General features: G+C 35.8%; 1 protein-coding gene across 1 annotated transcript in view; it reads right to left on the minus strand.

Moving 5' to 3' along the window:
• Positions 1-3,171: 3,171 nt before the first annotated feature.
• Positions 3,172-22,566, minus strand: part of LOC112051348 (homeobox protein B-H1-like) — a 51,440-nt gene continuing 32,045 nt past the window's right edge. The window contains exons 3-4 of the mRNA XM_024089951.2: positions 5,707-5,928; positions 3,172-5,224 (exon numbers count right to left, since the gene is read on the minus strand). Of these exons, the coding sequence (XP_023945719.2) occupies positions 4,978-5,224; positions 5,707-5,928 (469 nt within the window). The 3' untranslated portion in view covers positions 3,172-4,977. The remainder of the gene's footprint in view (positions 5,225-5,706; positions 5,929-22,566) is intronic.

A 22,566-nucleotide genomic window follows, 5' to 3' on the forward strand; every position in this document is an offset into this window, starting at 1 on the left:
GTTTACTTTTCAACAATTATAACACGATGGACAGTGGACGCTAACTTACCAGTGGACGCAGACTGAGTAACAGTAGGCGCTAGACGCAAGTTCTCACGCCACAGTGTACGCAGATTAGACGCCGTGGCCTTCGCTTCACATAGTCGGGCGAGTATCGTTCATCATCGCTTTGTTGGCAACCTCGTTTGCTAATGCCACTCATAATTATTCACTTGTTCCCGTTTACTTTTCAACAATTATAACCATGCAATCGTTTGAATTAATAACATGATTACTAATACAGCCGCCTATTAGTCTGTGTTTTATGTGGCGTAAGAAAGACACCAACGTTTTTACAAGTGTTGAAATTAATCATTCGTGACAATTATGCGTTGAGGGAATTGCGGAGTGAATCGCGAAATTGCCTTATCTTGAAAAAATACCACTATTTATTAGATTAGATTACCTCTTTGAGCCAAATAATTTGAAATTATGAAAACAATACTTGAGTTTTTGAGAAATAATTAAATCTTTTGTATTTGTGCAAGTTAAAAACTTTTAAAATAATACTTTAAAAAGAACGCTAAACCGCCAAGCGGTTTAGCGTTCCGGTATGATGTCGTGTAGAAAACCTCTTTAGGGCTAAAAATTTTCAAAATACTTATTTACTTCATCATCATATCAGCCGATGCTTTGGTTTTTTGAAATGAAATTATGCTTTGGTTTTTTCCTACAAAACGGCTTATCCGATTGTCTTGAAACTTACCTATTACCTACACTTAAAATACAATGTGTAGCAACATATTTCATAACTTTCATAAATTATTTCGGAGATATATAGTTGTTGATAGGTATGCTTTTTCACAATTAATTTTTAAATGTTTGAAAACCAAAAGATATTTATTTTAAAATTTGATGTTTGTAACTCATAATAAGGTAAACAATTTCTGATAGGCTGGACGCTATTGCATTTGTTAAAAAGTTTTAAATAAAAATGTTGTTTGTTAGATTTCAGTCTTGAAAATATAGTATTTTTGCGGAGGTACCTAAAAGAAAAAAAGCCTTTTTTTTCTTTTTTACCTAAGTACCATATATTTCTTCAAAAGTATATAGCAGATCCCAAATATAGTACAATACTATATATTATAATACGTTTGGCAGCCCTACTACATACCTAGGAGGTTTCAATAAGCAGATACATAGACATCCTGTCCATTAAGACTTCGTTTATACAGCCGTCCCTGTAGGTCTAATAATGGTTTAATAAAAGCACAAAAACAGTCAAAGGTGAGCTGGAGGCACATAAACATAAGCAACAATTACGGAAATTCTGCAACTAAGTTGTTTCCATGGCTGATTGGTTCCCAGTCGCCAACGGCTTCCATGGCGGCAGACTGATATATGCATATTATGGTTAACGCAATAACACCGCCTTTGAATAACGTTGTTTACTCTATCTCTCATGTGTTGTGACGGAGGTCCTGGGTTCGATCCCCGGGCGATTGAGGTTTTATAATTGGTTCAGGTCTGGCGGGTGAGAGTCTTTGGCTGTGGCTAGTTACCACCCTACTGACAATGACGCACCGCCAAGTGATTTAGCGTTCCGGTATGATGTCGTGTAGAAAGCCTCCTAAGAGGTAAAATTTTTCAAAATACTTATTTACTTCATCATCATCATCATATCAGCCGATGGACGTTTGTAAAGACTTCCAAACATCACGATACTGAGCCACCTGCATCCAGCGAATCCCTGCAACTCGCTTGATGTCGTCAGTCCACCTGGTGGGGGTCGACCAACACTGAGCTTACTAGCGCCGGTCGCCATTCCAGCACTTTTGGACCCCAACGTCCATCGGCTCTTCGAACTATGTGCCCCGCCCATTGCCACTTCAGCTTCGCAACTCGTTGAGTTATGTCGGTGACTTTGGCTATTCTGCGGATATCCTCATTTCTGATTCGATCAGAGATACTCCTAATATAGCTCGTTCCATCGCCCGCTGTGTGACTTTGAGCCTCTTATGAGGCTTATTTACACACTTTTTCAGCGGCTTAATCTTGCAAAGTTAAGACAGATTTAAATCTAATTTATGTCTAATAATCACTTTGGATTGGCTTACGTACTTTACGCTATTTTGACTACTTAAATGTTCAATTTTAAAAATTTTAATTTTCAGATGGCCTTAAGGAATTATCCTTTGCAAAAATATCCTCAAGGCAATAAAGCCTCACTGTGCTTTAGTTTGCCATTCTCCAGTTTTGTTTTAAGATAGGTGCAAGATAAGTATTCAAATAATTACCCAAAAATGTGCACCAGCTCTTGGACCTCGAGTCTCCTATGCTAAGAAAAAAGTTCAATATTGGAATCGCAAGTCTGTAAATCTATAGGAACAAACGCGCTTAGTAGCTAGTACATTTTATTCGATGGCGTGACCCGAGTGAGTTAATTTACACGGGGTTTTTATTACGAATCACTGGCAAATTGGTGTAACGTTTTAGAATAATTCCAATACACAACATTTGTAGAAACAAAACTATATTTGTTTAGTTTTAACCTTTAACTCAAACTATAATTGAGTTTTACAATACACTATAATAATTATATTATAGACTTTTAACTTAACGAGTACCTACGAGTAGTATGAGTAAACGATACCTACGTACTCCTTACCTCAAGTTAGTTGTTGTTGTTTTTAAGGCTTGTCAACACTTACCTTTTCAGCTCATGCTGTTCTTCCGGTCCAGACAAATTTGATAAAACCCTACTAGAACAGCATACCTACCCGTCCTAATATAGATCTTGCTGCAGTACATAATTTAAAATAAATAAGTTATGAAATGACCTTCATTTCTTTGTTGGTAACATCGAATATGGCTTTAGTAAGGCTAACTAAGCAAATAGCCATTTGTAAGTATACAATTAAATGAATATGCAATTTCGAAAAGAGCATAATTCGGATAAAAATGTCGGATATTCAGTACATAATTAGATTATTCTTGTCTGAAACTGTATATATTTATTATATATACATTTTATTTTATATAATAAATATATACATTTTCAGACATGTGCCTTTTTCGAAATTGCATATTCAAATATTTATTCACGTTTATTGTGTAGTCTTTATGGACGTTTGTTTCCCACGGACAGTAAAAATTACAAGTCATATTTGTTTAAAAGAAAAAAAAACCAAGTTAATTGACAACATTTTAATTACAAAACACCACAAATCTATTTGACATAAATGCCACATTCCAGATTGCTTAAGTACATTGCCGTATAACTATTATAGTTTTAGTTACAGTAAATACCTAGTTCTATTTACCTTTATTTACTTGTGTATTTTATACTAACAATACATACAATATCATAATAATAATAAATTTTTTTTTATTATACACTTTTGCACATTGTATCAATAGAAATAAATGTTAAGAAAGTAATTAATAATTCTTCAATGTTTGAAGGTTAATACTGTTCATCTATATTATTTACAATACCATTTATGCTTTTATTTGTGAGAAAACTGTTTTTTTTTTGTAAATAAATTAAGCACAATAGAATAGACTAGGGACAAATCTATTTAAATTTGAGACAAGAATATCAACGGAATTATCGTTTAAGTTCCATGCCATTTTCAAAAGATTTTGAAGAGGGAAAGCCATAGGAATAATAAGAGTACTATCTTTTTAATTTTGCAAAAAATAATCCAAAAGTGATGAAAAGGTTATGTTATTGGTTATAAAACGATTGTAACCATAAAAATAATAAAATAGTATTAATAATTTATTCGTTTAATGCCATCTTTTGGCAATGAAATCATTATCCAAATTATAATTCGATTTATCAGCCTTTAGGTTTTTCCTTCACAAAAAGTTTCATACGAAGACAGACAGAGTAAGATAAAATTGTAGTAGGTAGATATCATCCATCATATCTCACTCTCTGTCTCCGTGTCTAACTTTTTTTGGATAAACTAAAATAAGGAAAAACCAGTATCTAAAGGATTGTTTAAAAACATCTCTCTCTCTTTCGTAGAAACTATTTAGATTGGATTGACGTATGGCAATTGTTTTTTATGTAATTAATTACAGATAGACAGGACATAAATGGGTTAGTTTCTCTCATTATTGAGCATACGGTTTATTCATACAAGTATGACGCTTTGACGCGAAAATTTACTATTTTGTATCGTTAAATTTTTTATTCAGATTTGTCTCTAGCCCAGAGGAATACCAAACAAAGCATACAACTCTTAAATGTTTTCTATTAGTAGAAAATTCACTGGAGAAAATATAGATTTTATATCAATATAATCAAGACATATTAAGTTAAAAAATTTAAATAAAAATAAAAAAATATATATCCTCATACGTAGACACTGTTCTTTTCGAGACGCGTCTTATAGACGTAGTGTGAGGGGCTTTTTTATTAAAGAGCACTGTGGTTTTAGATGGTATGGTTTCCACATAACCATCTATTTCTCCCTCAGTAGGTTGGATATTTCTAGAAAAGTTTCCCTCTTGTCATAAAAAAGGTAGACACTGTAATCATCAAGTCCAGCTTGTTATTTCTGAGTCTTCAAAGCGTTATGTTTTCTAAATATAGTAGGCATAATTATTAGTTGTACGACATCAAATTAATTTATATTACACATAAGCTACTATCTAATCTACTATCATTATTTAATCCGAGCTTATAATATCACATAATCATTACGGACGATGCCCGTTCATAGAAACAAATCTCTCAACAGCACATGAACTTTGCACATAGTTTTCTTTATACATTCTTCTTACTGCAACAAAATAAATAAGTACTGTCCTTTGAGCCGAAGGTAACCGAACCTTGTACACTTCACGGTGAGTATAATTTTTAGTTAAGCACTTGTAGGTTGTCTGGTACGTGATAAATTCACTTGTAAGTCTTGCAACCGCAGAGGTTTTAGGTCCGATAGTGGCAAACTTTTTTGTCCGTTTTTAAATCACAGATCACTGGATCTACACATGTATGGGTTCGTCGTCGTCTTCGTCGTCAGTGCGCCGTTCTAAGGAGGGCTCCCTTGGGGACCGGTGGGGGGGCGCGGGGCTCCCCGGGTCTAGGTCCGGCGAGGGGGTTCGTCTCGCCTGTGCGTAGTATCCCAAGGCCCCGAGAGCTGGAGCCCCCAGAGAGCCGAGGTGAGCTGACGGCCCCGGGAGGCCGAGCCCCAAAGGTGGGACGCCTGCGAGAGGCGCACCTGGATATAACCTGAAAATATTTGGGATTTTAAACCTTCCTTATCTAATAAGAAGATTTACAAAATTAAATGTTATTGGGATGTGCAAAAACTTGCTTTTACACTCGTAGCACGATTCATCGTAGGTTGCATTCAGTTGTGGTTGCATCCCAGAGCAAATAAAGCTCTGTCAATGTCAAGAGAGATAAAGCTCTGTCAATCAATACATACCTATTTAAAATGAAATTGAAGTGTTTGTCTGTGATTTTAAAATAATTGTTGTATCAAGTGCTTAAAATACAGGATAGGTACTAAAATACACACAAGTTTTTAATGTCCAGGCTAATCTCTCGAACGGAAAAAAAACGTAACCGATTTTAATAAGCCTTGACTTGGAATAAGAGATAGAGGTCTACTTTTACCCCCGAGAAATCTATGGCCCCCGCGGAATGCCTGAAAAACTGAATTACACTACAAAGTCGCGGGCGTCCGCTAGTGTAGTATCTGAACTTACCGATAGGGCAAAGGTTTCTGCAGCGTGTTAGCCGAGGCAGAGGCGGCGGCAGCGGCGTTGGCGGCGGCCTGCCGGTAGTAGAGGTCGGCGGCGGGCGCGGGCTGCGCGGGGTAGGCCGGCACCCCGGCCCAGTAGCCGCCGTACAGCCGCTGCAGCGCTGCGTAGTTGCCCGCCTCGGCTAGCAGCTCCAGCCCGACGGCGGTTTGACGCTTCCATTTCGTCCTGTGGAAACACACCTTTGATTAGATCATCATTCCTAACGGTAATTAAGAAGTAAGGTAGAGTCGTGATAGCCCAGTGGATATGACCTCTGCCTCCGATTCCGGAAGGCGTAGGTTCGAATACAGTCCGGGGCGTACACCTCTAACTTTTCAGTTATGTCCATTTAAAAGAAAACATCGTGAGGAAACCTGCTTATCTGAGAATTTTATCTACGTGTTAATGCCAATCCGCATTGGGCCAGCGTGGTGGAATATTAACCTAACCTCTCTCATTCTAAGAAGAGACTCGTGCTCAGCAGTGAGCCGAATATGGGTTGATAATGATGATGATGATATAATTAAGCTATGGAATAGGCCTGAGGATGCCCAGAAAACTCCGTGATTCCCTCGAGATTCGGGCCTATGTGGTAATCCAGAGTAAAATCTATTTGTATTCCAAATTTCAGCCAAATTGCTTCAGTAGCCGCGGCGCAAAGGAAGAACAAACATACACACAAACTTTCGCCTTTATAATATTAAGTGTGATAAGAATTTCAATCAATATCAACACATTTGCTGCTTTTTCAAAGAAAACAATAATTCATGCTTTAACCGCTAACCCATTAGAAGTCTTCAAATTGATCACAGTTATTATCCTTAACCTATTACGTACTTTACTCATGCAGAAAATTATAATACAGGTTTCATATCGATATTCCACTTTTTTGTACTTTTAACGATTATAAAGGCTCTCAATTGCGGAATAGTTCGAAATTTCTTTAACTGTTAATGGATCATTGAATCAGCTAATAGACGCATTGCACTCATGCGAATGCGATATGAAACCATCTGTACCCGTACCATTTATGTCACATTAAAAAACTTAAATCGAGTCTAAAATTATTGTAAAAACTTTCGTTTACGGACCCCAAAAGACCATAGATCACTAACCCCAACTCACATTGTGACCCGATCGTCATCAAATTTGTCACATACTACTCGAAAGTACAATAAGGCCACCACAATAGTGTAAGTAATAAAAAAAATATAAATAAAATAATAAATTTGACAAAACGTCTTGGGCACTCGCATGTTCGCCGGAGCGTGATCCAGTGCTTTAATTTGATTTATTTGATCCTCGCTGAAAGGGTGAGTTGGTATAAATTACAAGATATTGCAATGGGGTAACGGCCGATTTTTTAAAAAGCTCTATTTCGTATTTCCGAAGTTGCGATTTGGGATGAGTAAAGAGATAAATTGTAATAGCTGTCCGTAATCGAGTTTATGACTTCTTATTTATGTCCGGAATTGATAATGCAATGCGGTTTTGGGAACTGCTTATAAAATAAAAATAAACTTGTCTACACAATGATGTCAGTTTTTAAGAAAATTACTTTTGAATTCTAAATTTAAAAATTATAAAAGAAATATATATTTTTAAAATGCTTCGTTTACTGATATTTCCTCAAAAAGGCACAGGATAATTAATATCAAACTTGCTTTTCTGTCAAGCAAATAACATTTGACATTTATTTTCTCAACTTTATTAACTTTACATATTTCTCATTTCCGTTTGACCGTTACAAGGTTATTTTAATTGTTAAAAGAAAAACATGAAAAAATTATACAGTAATTTAATTGAAGAATTTTGTAAGATACAAAACAATATAAAATATATAATATTTAAGTGAGTATATTACGCTATGATAACAGATAAAAAACTTACAGTACACATTAAATATATTAGGTATAATAAAATGCAAACTACAAATAAAATGAACGGTATTACATTTTCCCCTGATAGTGAAATTTAATTTCGTCCAATTCGCGATTAGTTCAAGGGCCGTTATTGTCATTGAGTGAGGTTTTTATTAATTCGAAGGGAGCTTCAGTGCATTATCATTGTTATTATTATTTCATTTTCGTGGGGAAAGAGTCCATTGTGTGCGCTCGTTCTGTGGTTGTTAGAAGCCGCTTCACTGGTTACCTCGTTAATTAATTTCTCTAAATGGATCATTTAATTTTATTAAATGTAAATGAGGGGGAGTTCTGGATGTTTTGTTGCTTCTTACCAAATTATTTATGATATGTCATTAATTATGTTACAAAAAATATGACCGTACGAAGTTGGGCGGTAACAGTAATTTAACAATTCAAATTTAGTTTATTTCTTGCAGTGTTATAATGTCTTGTGTTATAAAAGATTTTGGATGAGTTAGTTATACGCGATCTACCAATAAAAGTGGCATCGAAACTGAGATAAATAGAGCACTTAGCCTTCTTAGTATGTTTGTTTCTTTGTAAGTCTACCTATTTGTGTTTAATAATTTTTTTCTCTCATTTCTTTGTTTATCCTTTTTTAAAATTTTTAACAATTTTATTACTACCAAAATATAATACACCATTAAAAATGTATATAAAACATCAACACTCCCGCTGCGGGACGTTTGAGCCCAAGTAGGGTAATTCCAGGATAGATGCCCCAGTGGGATAGATGACTTGATTTTTATTTCACTATGTTAGGAGCACTGTAGGAGGTAAATTTTACTGTAAGTAAGGAGTCCTCCCCCTGCAAACCTTAGTGTCGGGAGGAATTTCGACCGGAGTGCATGCGTTTCGTCTGTGTGAGTAAAAATGTTCCGCGGTGAGACGACAAAAGGCGCCAAAATAAGATTCGTAAGTTCTTTCAACAGTGTATTTTTTCTCTCGCTTATAATTTTATTTTTTTTTCTATTTGTCTGCTTGCATTGAAGATTAGCCTATGTAAACTGATAGATTTTATAGTAATTGAAACTCAACTTTTGTTTTTATTGATAAGGGCATCTATCCCCTACAAAAAGTATAGTTGCCCCGTTTTTTATTAGGATAGATGCCTCTAAGGGCAACTATCCCCAACTGTTTATTATAAGTGTCGTGTTGTTGCAGGAGAGCAAAATGCCTCGTAAATATAAAAGGAAACAGGGTGTTGTCCCTCGTACTGTAACCTAGACCGAAGACAGTATGCTAGCAGCGTTTGAAGAGATGAAAAAAGGAGAGAAAGGCGTAAATCAGATTTCTAGAATATAAGGAATACCATCTAAAATATTAAGACGAAGATTTGCCGTTAACAGCAATTCTTATTTTCAAAGTTACTGTATGTGTTGTTGTTTTAAATTTGAATTACTTTTACTTTGTATTTTATTGCATCATATCATTGTAGTTACTGTCTGGCATAATTATTACTGAAAAAAATTATATATATCCAGCATTTATTTTTATTTGTTTTATGAAAACATCCTGTTATAACAAAAAACGACTCGTGGCTCTTACATTCAAATAAGGAGAAGCTGGATTTCCGCTGGACCGAACAGCAATACGTCAGTTAGCATACCAGTTTGCTAAAAAGCTACAGCTAAAGTATAACTTTGACAAAGATGGCCAAGAAATGAAAATGAAAGTTATATAAAACACCATAAAGACTGATTATAATAATATAGTTGTTTGATTTCAGAACAAACCAATTACAATGTGCAAACTAAGTCGCCAATCCCCACTAAGGGCACCTATCCTCAGAAGTTTTTTCATGATAAGTCTTCTATCCGCCACAGTAGGCGTCTATCCCATTTTTTAGAGGTCCATAAAATTACAATTTACACAAAATCTATACAGTCTATATCAGAAAGATTCAGATAACATAGAACATTAAGAAATATATTTAATATCTCCCAAAGAACGCAATGCTCTAAGATTATAAAATTAGGAGTTATTTATCATTTTCGAAAAGTGGGGCATCTATCCTGGACTTACCCTAACTGTTAATTCCTAAATAACTATTATAAATATCATACTTAAATTAAAAATACACACTACTAAAACATTGACATTTTATTTTGAAACGTAACATTTAATAATAATTTTGGTTGTTGCCTTTAGTAGATAATATATCAATCAAAATTATATACTTATCTACGTATATTATATAGATATAAATTATCAAACTACAATAAAAACTAAAAGTCGCTACCACAAAACACTACCTACGAACAAAGTAATTGACGCCAGAGGTAACACAAGCCGAGCTTGCGTTGTTTTAGTTTTATACGCTATAGTCCGTAATTATCAGTAGCCGACAATTTGATCGATAGAAAGCGTCTCCGCGCACATTAATCATGCTTTACGACGGGGATATTCTCAGGAGCGAACATTCAAGAGCACTTATTTAATTGTCAAGTGCTGAATGAGGCAATCTGCCCAGTGAGCAGTGACACTATTCTTTTTATTGCCACGAGCGACGAACAAAAAGCTCCGAGAGCGCACTTAAATTCGGCCCGCCATCTCGAGACCTCACAGCAGACGATAATTTTTCTCTTTCCCGCGCGCACGGAGCGTCGTAAGAACGAGTTTTCTTTATCTCTGTTCCCCGCATCCCCCGGCGGAGTCTGACTACGCTCCGCCCAGTGGTTTAGTGATTTGATGCTGCGTGAACTGATTCAATTGTTGTCCGTGAACGTTCATTCCAAAATGGTCTCTAAATGTTTTGGTTAGAGACGAAAATCGTTCGGTAAAACGGTCCCGCTTACGACATCTCGCCGGGGAAGTTTGTTTATCTCGATTTAAGTTTTTGGAAGACGTGATGCGAATTCCGCTTGTATAGTCGACAAACAAGGAATACATTCATCGATCTGAAATGTTTGCGTTTACACTTGGTGCTTAAGCTCCTTGGGATGTGGGGCGACGGGCGCTGCTCGAGTGTTGTTCGTACGTTACTTATACGCTGTTTAGGAACTTTCGAACGTTTGAAGTGTATTCTTATGGGAATTTGCGTGACTTTGTGGAGATGAAGGGGGCTCTTATATCTAATAGAAAGTTGGATTTTAACAATGATATACGTATAAACAATGTATACATACGTGAATAAACTAGTCAGGTTAACAGTAAAGGTCAAAACCTTTTAAAAATTGTGTAAGTAGGTGGTATTAAATGTAGGTGGGTATTTAAAAAATAATACGTACAAGTAAAATAAAGAAGTCGAAGATGAAGTGTTTTTGTTGGGAATGACATGTATATAAAATGTATACCTACAATATTTATATCTACGTATAAGAATAAGAAACCACAAAAATAACATATTCACACTTAGAAATATAACCTTACTAAAAAATAACCACACAAATGACGTCACAAAAGAATTAAACACTTTTGTAGGTTATATACGGCTTCACAAAAAACGACATTTTGACCGTCTACATGATTAAGATCTAAGTATAAATAAGACGGCACTAATCATTCACATAAATACACAAATTACATCTAATTCACGATTTCATTGACAGACGGACCCGTATTCGGTCACAAAATGTCTGCACTAAATTGACGTTTTGGCTCCGTACCAGATTTGGAACGATAAATTACATGCTACGAATTAAAAGGACGCAAAATCCTATATTAAAAATCCAAAGTCGAAATGGCATCTGCGGTATAATGATTAGTTTCTAAATGATAAAGCAGGCGACCTGTGCGTCCTTGGTTCGATTCCCGTGTCTCTGAAGGTGCAATTTGGAGGTTCGCTATAAACGATTAGCCTTCTTGGTAGCTCTCGCTGAGGCCTGATATTATGTCATTATGGACGTGCAGTCACACGTATGGCATTTTAGTTTGAAGACTATTTACGATATCAGTGTCTAGTTTTGTACGTTATATTTATACGTTTGTGGCGTAGGAAGGTATCACGTACGGCTTATTTTGTTGTACAACAGTGTAGGTATACGTTAATTACGTACGGTTCCAAATTGAAGAATTGTTAATAAATAAATAATAAAGTCAAATGAAACTGTATTCTATTAACTTCTTAGACTTAGACCTATAGACCCGCAAAACCTTACAATTTTTCACTCCAAACGTAAGCCACTTCTGTGACTATGTGAGCGTAATAGCTAAACTAATTTTACTCGCCGACACGCACACAAGCGTACTTATCGTAGCGTAGCGTTGCGTCAAGGGCTTCCATATCGGGGCACATAAAACAGGTTACGAATCCTGCGACTACACACTATGTATGTGTCATAAATCTATGATTAACCTACCGATTAACAGTGAAGTGTGTGTTGGTATTTGTGCTAAATTATCTCTGTACTTAGCTGTATCTACGTATAACTATAAAAACTCAAATACTAGATAATTCCCCTGGTTTTACTCGCTTATAAAAGATTTAATTAGTAATGGTGCTTTTATCTGGATAAAAGATAGTGCAGTTACGCTATTTTATTTTCTGTTCCTATAAATGTTAACCTGTACCTACCGATTCGAAATTTCAAGATCAAATAGAATTTTACGATTCGACGCGCCTAAAAACGTGACAAAAAATAACTCCTTCGCATTTATATTTTAGCAGGTAATGATTTAATAGTATTAAAAACATGTAGGTAAATAAACATTTGCAACATTCACCCCGTGTGTTTCACGCTACTGCAGTCACATGTCCGAGGTAGTAAGAAATTGTTATTGCCAAATATTTGACTTACTTATACCTACTACAAGTCTTCTGACTTTAGTAAAATCACTCATACTGTTTATATGTAGGTATATAACATTATTCATCCATTTCAAATTGAGATTGCTAATATTTTGGATCATTGTTAATGTTAAGAATAATAAATATAATATTATATTGTTCTTCCTCGTATTTTTCTTAAATGTTATTTTATTTAATCCACCTGATTTTAAGCAGTAACAAATCGCTCTCTTTAAATTCTACTCGGTCATCGAGTGTATAATTTTTACCTGAGAATACAATTCTGTATTCTGATATTTTACCTTATTGTCCTTATTGGACAAGTGGTTAGCTATTATGCCTTAAGATTACGAGTAGCTGGGTTCGAGTACTCGTTCGAACTGTGAAATAATTGTAGAAGCTTACGACACTGTTGTTTTTTATATTCTCTACAAGTTAGCCCTTGACTACAATCTCACCTGATGGTGATACGTACCGGAACGCTAAGTCGCTTGGCGGTACGTCTTTGCCGGTAGGGTGGTAACTAGCCACTGTCGAAACCTCCCACCAGAGGCCAATTAAGAAAATTTCAATTGGCCTTGCCGGGCGTCGAGCCCAGGATCTCCGTCTTGTAAACCCACTGCACCACGGTGGCCGGCGGCACGTCCCGATAACTTTCAAATAAGCGGATAAAGTTAAATAAATAATTATTAACGTAATTGTATTGTATTTTTTCTCGGCGAGTTTTTCACTTTGTAACAGTTATATTAAAACTGAAATTTTATGCCATTTCTATAAGTAAGTATTTACAATTATTACTTGTAATACTATTACCGTTTTGTTAAACATAACGGATGAATGACGCTAAACCAATTTCCTTTATGAAAAAAGCCTTTGAAGCCGTACAAAAGGCGTAATGCTCGCAATGAGGTGTTTTGTTTGCGATTGTACATTGATCCATGTGTCATTATGGAACGGTTCATTATGCTTCGTTAGGCAATCAACGCGGATTACACACCGCTGCTCTAAACGACGGTAAATGGACAAACAGTCTAATTATGTGGGTACTCGTATAATTATCATCTACCAACATAGCAACGAAGGTTTATAAATGCAAAAGAAACCTTTATAGCCGTCTTTAAGGAGGAAATATATGTATATCCGCCAAGTATAAGCAGTGCAGTGTATAAGTAGGTACTTTTGTGGCTTGGAATAAGGTGTTTTATTTGCAATTGTACTTCGTCCATGTGTCATTATTGAACGGTTCATTATGCTTCGTTAGGTAATCGACGCGGATTACACATCGCTGCTCTAAACGACGTTAAATGGACAAACAGCCTAATTATGTGGGTACGAAGGTTTATAAATGCAAAAATAAACCTTTATAGCCGTCTTTAAGGACTAAATATAAAGCAGCCAAGTGTAAGCAGTGCAGTGTTTACGTATAGGTACCTACTTGTGTGGTTTGGAATAAGGTGTTTTGTTTGCGATTGTACATTGATCCATGTGTCATTATGGAACGGTTCATTAAGCTTCGTTAGGCAATCAACGCGAATTACACATCGTTGCTCTAAACGACGGTAAACGATATTCGCCGACAGCCTAATTATGTGGGTACTGGTATAATTACCATAGATTATAGAATATAACTACGAAGATTCGTAAATGCAAAATTAATCTTTATAGCAGCACATAGCCGGCAATAGTAAGAAGACTTTAGTGAGTCTAAAGTGAATTTGAAAAGATGTCCAAGCAATGGTCGACTCAATAATCATCCTTACAAATGTTCACTTCTAGGTACAGTGTCAGTCATTAGATAATAATTAATTGTCATGGATCACTAAACGAAAATCAAACAATGGATCAATTAATGTTTCTATCAATCCATCCGTCCATCCATCCTTACAAAATCTCGGGTCTATAATGATAGTAGGATATCGCATTGCGTTGATACAAATCCATCGAATGCGTCATTAGATAATAACCGACGTGGACTACACATTGCAGACACTAAACGAAGATCAAATAATAGTTGGATGGTTTATTCAACCAACCATTCATCCATCCATTCTTACAAATTTTCGCGTCTATAATGATATTAGGATACCACATTGCGTTAATCCAAGGAATATTATCGAATGAGTGCGAGCTGCATTAGATAATAATCGACGTGGATTACACATTGCAGACACTAAGCGAAAATGAAACAATGGATGGATGGTTTTTCAACCAACCATTCATCCATCCATGTTTACAAATTAGCGCGTCTATAATATAATGTCAGCAGGATACCGCATTGCGTTGATCCAAGGCCCATTATCGAATGCGTCATTAGATAATCGACGTGGATTACACATTGCAGACACTAAACGACGATAAACGATGCTCCCTACAGCCCCGGGGCTTATTATGAATTTACGACTGGACAATCAGACGACCATTTCGAATTTAATGTGTCTGTTAAGTTTGCGGTTGATTGTTGGTTATATTACCAAGGCTTCGCCGATTTCGTAACTGAAATTTTATATGACTACAAATTACAATATTGGCGGGTGTCTTTGAAGTTAATGCACGCCATTAACGATCAATTATTCTCACGTTTGATCGTCAATGGCTGACTTAAACTTCTTTGATTTGAAGTAAATTATTATTAGTCATGGGCGGCAAAAGGCGTTGTACCAATTCAATTAAATTTAAATTGTCAAAAATAATTTCTCGTGTAGACTATTTCACCGACGTAATTCCCGTGAAAATACGGGGATAAAATATAGCCTATGGCACTCACAAATTACGTGACTTTCTAGTGGTAAAAGATTACCCCTTCAATTAATTACCTCTTTAAAATATTAGTACTCTTATAGATATAGATTTATGCTGTATGACAATTATGACACCGTATGGTTGAAGACCCTTGAAACATACCCCCAAAGCCACCACCATTAAACACCATAGTTACCATACCTTCCTATGGTAGTAACATGGACTGAGAAACTTACAGCTTTTACAAAGTTCTAGGTACCAAAGCCATACCATACAGAAGAGGAATAAATGAACAACCATGTGTGTTGGTCTTAAAAACACCATTAGAATCTTCAATAGCGTTCGTTTAACAAAAGTAGCAGATGAATTATCACTTCAATACCATCACACAATGAATCATTTTAAAACAATTAAGTAAATAAACTATTGAATGATGTAAAAAAAGTATCAATTTGTTCGGCGGCAGCTTTGTAATGAACGGGCGGCGCCGGGCCGGCAGTGACTTGCAGACTCTTTGGTCAAGAGCCGACGTTGATTCACACGTAACAACAATCTGTTATCCAAATCCGAGTAAAGGCTTTGTTCCGAGCTTTATTTTGTAATACATTCTGTTGCGTAATGTATACACTGAAAAAATAAGCTACTTATGCAAGGAGCTAGCACATCACTATTTACTACAGGTGCAGGATACGTACAATAGATGCCGTATATGCCGTATATGAGTAATGACGCAGCTTACTGTACCGTTTAGAAGCAACACCATGTTACATATGGAGTTTGTGTACAACATAGTGCTAGCTATAAGCGTAATAGTGTCTGGTTTGCTACGTATTTTAAGTATGGCGCACCAGGATTTTTTTCTCAGTGTAGTAAGACTGCTATGGCAAATAACGCTACTGTTCTATGGTAAGAAGACTTTCAGCCGTGGCTAACAAGTTAGTTTTATTTTTGAAAATTTGAGTCTAGTATCAATTACTACTGTAACCTCGAACTTCGATTATTTCGAATAAATAGATGTGAGGTATATATTACTAGTTTTTAATTTTGTTTGTCTTCAATATTGATTGAAGGGCTTACGTATATGTGTACACAGTGTTCCGTAATCTATACCAATATTATAAAGCTGAAGAGTTTGTTGATTGAACGCGCTAATATCAGGAACTACTGGTCTGATTTAAAAAATTCTTCATTTGTTAGATAGCCCATTTATCAAGGAAGGCTATAGGCTATATTTTATACCCGTATTCCTACGGGAACGAGAACAATGCGGGTAAAACCATGTGGCGTCAGCTAGTTAATGGATAAAATGCAAATGATAAATACTCCACCTAATTAGGATCTAAAATAATCCAATCTAAAACTAATTTGAATAGTTTTGAAAAATCCCTAGGGTGACCAAGTCATATTTTTATTTCAAATTTTCCTATCGTGTTTTCTGTAATTGATAGCTGCGGTGATTAATATTCTTAAAATCTGATTATTTATTGTTAAATATTACGGATTAAATTGCCCAATTACAATTATATGAATGTATACTATGATATTATTTTTAAAAATTGTTTTATTTGTTTTGTAGAAGCTTTGAGTGCAATAATTATTTTTCTTTAATTAAGATGACCCGATTTAAAAAAAAATGTCCTGTTGCCTATAAAATCTATAAGATGGTGTTACGATTAAAATAAAATTGCGCTTAGAAAAAAGGCTTGTTTATGACGTATTTAATTATACATATACATAGGTATTTATATGATTTGGTATCAGATATCTCATCACGTTTTTAGTTTTTGTGAGATAATTACATCAAATTATCTTTGCCTGGTTTTAAAACAATTATGGAGACTTGTATAATTTAAGAAAACTAATTATACCTAACTAACAAATGATTTTTACATATGATAAAGTCTTTGAAGTTATACTAACAATATTATGCAACTATTCGTACCCACACTACAATAATTAATTATATAGATATTTCTGTTTGTGTAGTATATTTAGATATAGGTAGATATTTTGGAGATTCTTTTTACCTCATGTTTTCTGCAGTACCTATGGTGGCAGACTAAATCAGTTTCAATAATCAGGTTCCAAACACACATTTTCAGTATATAACTTCATAAAATACGCTGGTAGGCATTTGAACTTTTGCCGAATAGTATAATAATAAAATATCTTTTAAATATTACCAATATTCCCGAGTAGTCGGAAAAGACTGTTTTAGGAGGGGGTACGACAATAGACCAGCGGACAGAGATCGAACCACCACCTCCAATAAGTCCGGCCCCTTCACCACTGCTATTGAGGATTTAATAAGTCCAATCAGCTTCAAGATTTGACCAACACACAATCTTGTAAAAACACATTTTCACCAACGATAGGTTACTCACTGTTAAAGTGTTTTTGGAATAGCATGGTGACAATCGCCTGTATAACGTTCATAATACGTAGGTACTATTATAATGAATCGCGGCAAACTTTCAAGAGTAAAACGAACTGTCACCCGCACCATCCTACATAAAACGAACTTTAGTAGGTATACTAGTAAGAGCACTCATGAGTATAAAAGCAGAGAAATGACCAAACACAAAACACCACAAAAGCTATTAAATCCCTCAATTAACTCCGATTTCACACCCTTTCACGAACCGAAAAATCGAAGCCCAAACATTAGTTTAACCGATATTATGGAATACTAATAAAAAGCGTGGCAAAAAGCTACAGTGGATAATAGAAAAAGCTGCGCCAGACGGGGCGGGCAGCAAATTGTACGGCGCCTGCTCTGTTCCCTACAATTATTTGTTTAAACTAGTAGCTAGAGGTCGACTTATTAGGGTAGGTATTTGAGGCAAAGGCTCAAGTCATTCAGAGGGCGATGGAGCGAGATATGCTCGAAGTTCTCTGCGTAGTCGAAGCAGAAATGAGGACATCCTCAGAACCAATGATAATGATGATTATGATTTGAGGTAAGGCGAAAACTTGTCATGTGGCCTATAGTGGCGGATTTACTCTAAGTTCCAGTAGTCCCGGACCTAGTCTGGCCAGATGTTTGGGGCGGCTATTCGTGACAAAAATGTGGGAAATAAATAATACCGACATTTCACCAATTACAATAATTTATAATTTAATCACATTCTTTCTTAACCTTCACTTCATTCACTACCTTGAATGTTTAAGCTTAATAGACTGAGAGAATAATGAATTTTTGTAATAAAATGTTAGTAGTAGGTTGTAATACAGGTCATTCTAGGCGCTAACATACTATGATCCTTATATGCTATACTGTAATACACGCCATTGACGATCAATTATTATTATTCTCACGATTCTTTAACACCCGCGACTATAACTGATCGTGTATTGGGCGATGTGTGCATGACGGCTCGACTTTTGAAACGTCTTCGCTGCCGTTGGCGCTGCAGACACGTGAGAATAATTGACCGTCAATGGTTGACTTAAGTATCCGAAGTACAGCTTAGGTAGAAAGTAAAGGCGAAGTAGGCCTTTCACTTAATATAGGGTGGACTATCCAACAAAATAGTGCTACGTTCTGCTGTAAAAATACCTAATAATATATCTTTCTATATTACAGTAAAAAAAATAGATTTCTATAAAAAATATAGATAATTATTGTCTATCAAGTATTTATCAAGCGATTAGACCTCATTTACACACTTATTTTCTTCTTAAACTTTTTCAAGTGATTGTTTTGTCAAAAGGCATCTATCGTTGTGTGGTCTATGAACTATTTGTCTTTTTCATTATTGACGAAGTTAACTTTCACTAAATCGAGACAAAAAGACAAACAGAGCAGACGTAAAGCCAGTTAATAGGATTTTTTCCAACCGTTTATACTATGATGACAAAAACTGTATTGAGCGGATTTTACTATTATTTAGGAATATCACGTAACTTAGCTGTAACAAACTTAAACTAGTCTTTAGCATCTAACTTAGTAGTCTGAAAATAGTAGCACTTATCAGTGCAACTAAGTATAGGAGAGACTAATATCTTAGCAATCCATGGATTCACCGTGCGGGTGGTTGCTGAAATTTGGGATTGAGATAGACTAATAGACATTGGATTAACAGATATACTACTTTTATTTCAGTAATATACCAGTGGCGAAGAATGAAATTTTGACGAAGTTAAGTCATCCCAAAGAAAAGGAAATTCATGCCGCTTGATACAAGCTCCGGTTTCTCATACATCCGTATACCTATTCATTACAATAATGAATAGTTATGTATAGGGTTTTAAAAGGTAACCCGGCGGGAATGGGCCTGTATAGACTCTTTGCCGCTGGTATACTTATTTTGGGCGAATAACATCGCGGGGCGCAGCTAGTATTTATATAATTGTATATTTATACATAGTTAACTGTTCTAATAACACAAATCTCTATAATCATTACAAGAAAATTGTATCTAAAATTCATAAAATTTAATTCATATTTCACAATGTTATCTTACATTTTAAAGTGGTTAGTGTAATTATAGTCAGTAAAAACTAAATGCATCTAAAATTTAACAATATACGTCTGATAAACTAGAAATTAATAAAAAATACAGACGTAACTGTGAGGTAGTCGGGGTTTTTTTGGTTAGGATTGGTTTTTATGTGGCAGAATACGGTGGCGGCGGACACAAAGGTCTAATTACTGACGTTTGTTTTTGAAATAACCGCTTTGGGTACAGTCGATGACGAACCTTGTTAAGTGATTTATAATGAGTTCCTTACGTGTTTTACGAAACAAAATTGAGTGAAAAACTATTGTTTGCTATTACTTTGATATGATTTTTTATTCACAATTCACTTCTATATTGATCAATTTTGAGAAAATCCTAAATTCCCCTGTTCCAAGCAATCATGAGGTCAGACTTAGGAGGTCTTTGGGTTATATTGAAATTAATTTATGTGATTATCTTTCTGTTTTTTTTTTAAACAGATGGTAAGTATAATTTGAAGCTTATTTATTAATTCCTATACCAAATTTTTAAAATTCTATATTTGACAAATGGATACATGCGTCAGGTGACCCAAGAGTTGTGGCGGTTATTTGGTCCAAAGGATTTTGCCATCCAGAGGAGTTACAGCGTCAGTGTATTCAATAAATTCAAAATTCATTCATTTCAATTAGGCTTAGTTTACAAGCACTTTTGAGAGGTCAGGTATATGTCAAAATTTAATTTAATCTAATGGTGGTAATAATAGACGAAAACTTAAAATTAAAGTTACGAATTTGGTACTTTACCTATGGGTAAACAATTAGATGGTGTGAATTTCTTAAAATTATCTTATTCATTTAAAATTTCAATTTTATTATTCTTTTAATAAAGATTTTTTTTTAAACCAGATGGTAAATGGAAAACCAAACCATAAACAATCAGTCAGAGTACCTACAACATTTCGCAGGGCTAACAAGCTGCGTTCTATCGGATGCGTACCTATCGGTAGTTTTCAAGCCTTTAATATGCCTGTGATAATATTGACAACCATGACCTTCAGATGGTCTGACAATGTTGCTTGGCAATACTTTCCCGGAGGGACCTCATTAGCAACCCTTAACGGCTCACCGTTGAGCCAACGAGTTTCCTCTTTGGATGAGAGGAGTGAGGTTAATAGTTGGCCCAATGCGGGACTTCACACACATAGAAAATTAGTAACAAAATTCTCACATAATTGAAAAGTCGGACTTGCATGCCCGGATTCGAACCTACTCCGAATCGAAGGCAGAGATCATATCCACCAGTCTACCCCGAAAAGCTCTATAGCTTGGCAACTTCAATCGTAACGCTCCCGATGCGGAGGAGAGAAAATCCACAACTTACGCACCTCACTTCCCTGCCCGCACGACTTCACACCCGCGCAGTCTTTCCCCGTCGCCCGCATATCATGGGAGTGTCATCAACGAACTTGCCAGACTCAGAGAGATCAGGCAGTTCATCATCATCGACTTATATTCGGCTCACTGCTAAGCTGGAGTCTCCTCTCAGAACGAGAGGGATAAGCCAATAGTCCACCACGCTGGCCCAATGCAGATTGGTAGACTTCACACACGCAGAGAATTGAGAAAATTCTCTGGTACGCAGGTTTCCTCACGATGTTTTTTCTTCACTGTTTGAGACACCAATTTGAAAAGTTGGAGGTGCATGCCCCGGACCGGATTCGACCCCATCCCGTCCGGAATTGGAGGCAGAAGACATATGAACTGGGCTATCACGGCTCATACTATAATATGACTAGTACAACTACTACTAAAATATTGTATTAGGTACTCTTTATACATTCTGTCACTAGCAATTGAATTAATACGGTTACGAACATAGGCGCCATAGAATGGATAATCGAGCCGCTCACTGGTAGCTGTGACAAGAGTTGCTGACTCAGCGCGCTGTGAGACTGCCGACTGTCTCACGAGCTACGTCGTGAAATGTCGCTGCCGCAATTTATTGACTTGCGCGTCTATATCCACCATAATATCCACGGATATTAAAATCTCACTAATCTATATCTATAGGTATCTTAATATATAAAAATTAAAGGTTACGAAATATCGAAAACCAAACTTTATATTATACCGAACTTACTGACAAATTTATCTTTTTTAATTAACAACCTAATGAGTAGGTATGCAGTTTTCGATTTCCAATTACGTTTTTGAAATTGGTCGACTATTACCTACTCTTTAAATAGCAATTGCTACTTAGCTGTTATAGTTTTCCTTGTAATTTAATTATATTATATCCTACTTTCGTGAATTTATTCACATATCCATAAACAACCGTTTAGCCGGTAGAGAGTGAGGACTCTAGCAAAAATTAGCTCTTAAAAGCTCAATATTTTACAAATGGATACCTAAATGTTGGTAGAAGACCCCTAAATATTTTAAAGACCTATCCCAACGGTACTCTATAGTATCAAATTAACGAGTAAAAAAATTCATCCCCACTTTACATCCTACCTACCCAAAAAAAATGCTCATGGTAATGTCGGTAGCCTACTGCAACGCCTTCTCGGTACGAGGTATCCTCCAAACGGATCCCTGAGGGTCTGCTCTAATGAGCTAACACTATTAGGCCTGGCAGGGTGCCTGTGAACATTAACAACAACCCCACAAAACTCTCCTGGCGTCCAATCATAGTTTTAAGTAGTCAAGTAGTAAGTTTTAGTAAAGTAGTTAGCAGTAGTATTATTGAAGTAATTGTATCTGTATAGTTGTAGTTGTAAAATAAACTCATTGTAAATTGGACTAGCTTCTGTTATTTATTAACTTAACCCATAACAAGCTCTTTAGTAGTAATAGTCTCTGCGCTAAACCGCGGACGGACGGACGGATAAACGGACATGGCAAAACTATAAGGGTTCCTTGTGGACTAAGAAACCCTAAAAAGAGTTAAAACAATAAAGGTTTGTCTGTTAAAATATACGATAAAA

This window comes from Bicyclus anynana, chromosome 4 (genome assembly GCF_947172395.1).
Source record: "Bicyclus anynana chromosome 4, ilBicAnyn1.1, whole genome shotgun sequence".
Taxonomy (NCBI): Eukaryota; Metazoa; Arthropoda; class Insecta; order Lepidoptera; family Nymphalidae; genus Bicyclus; species Bicyclus anynana.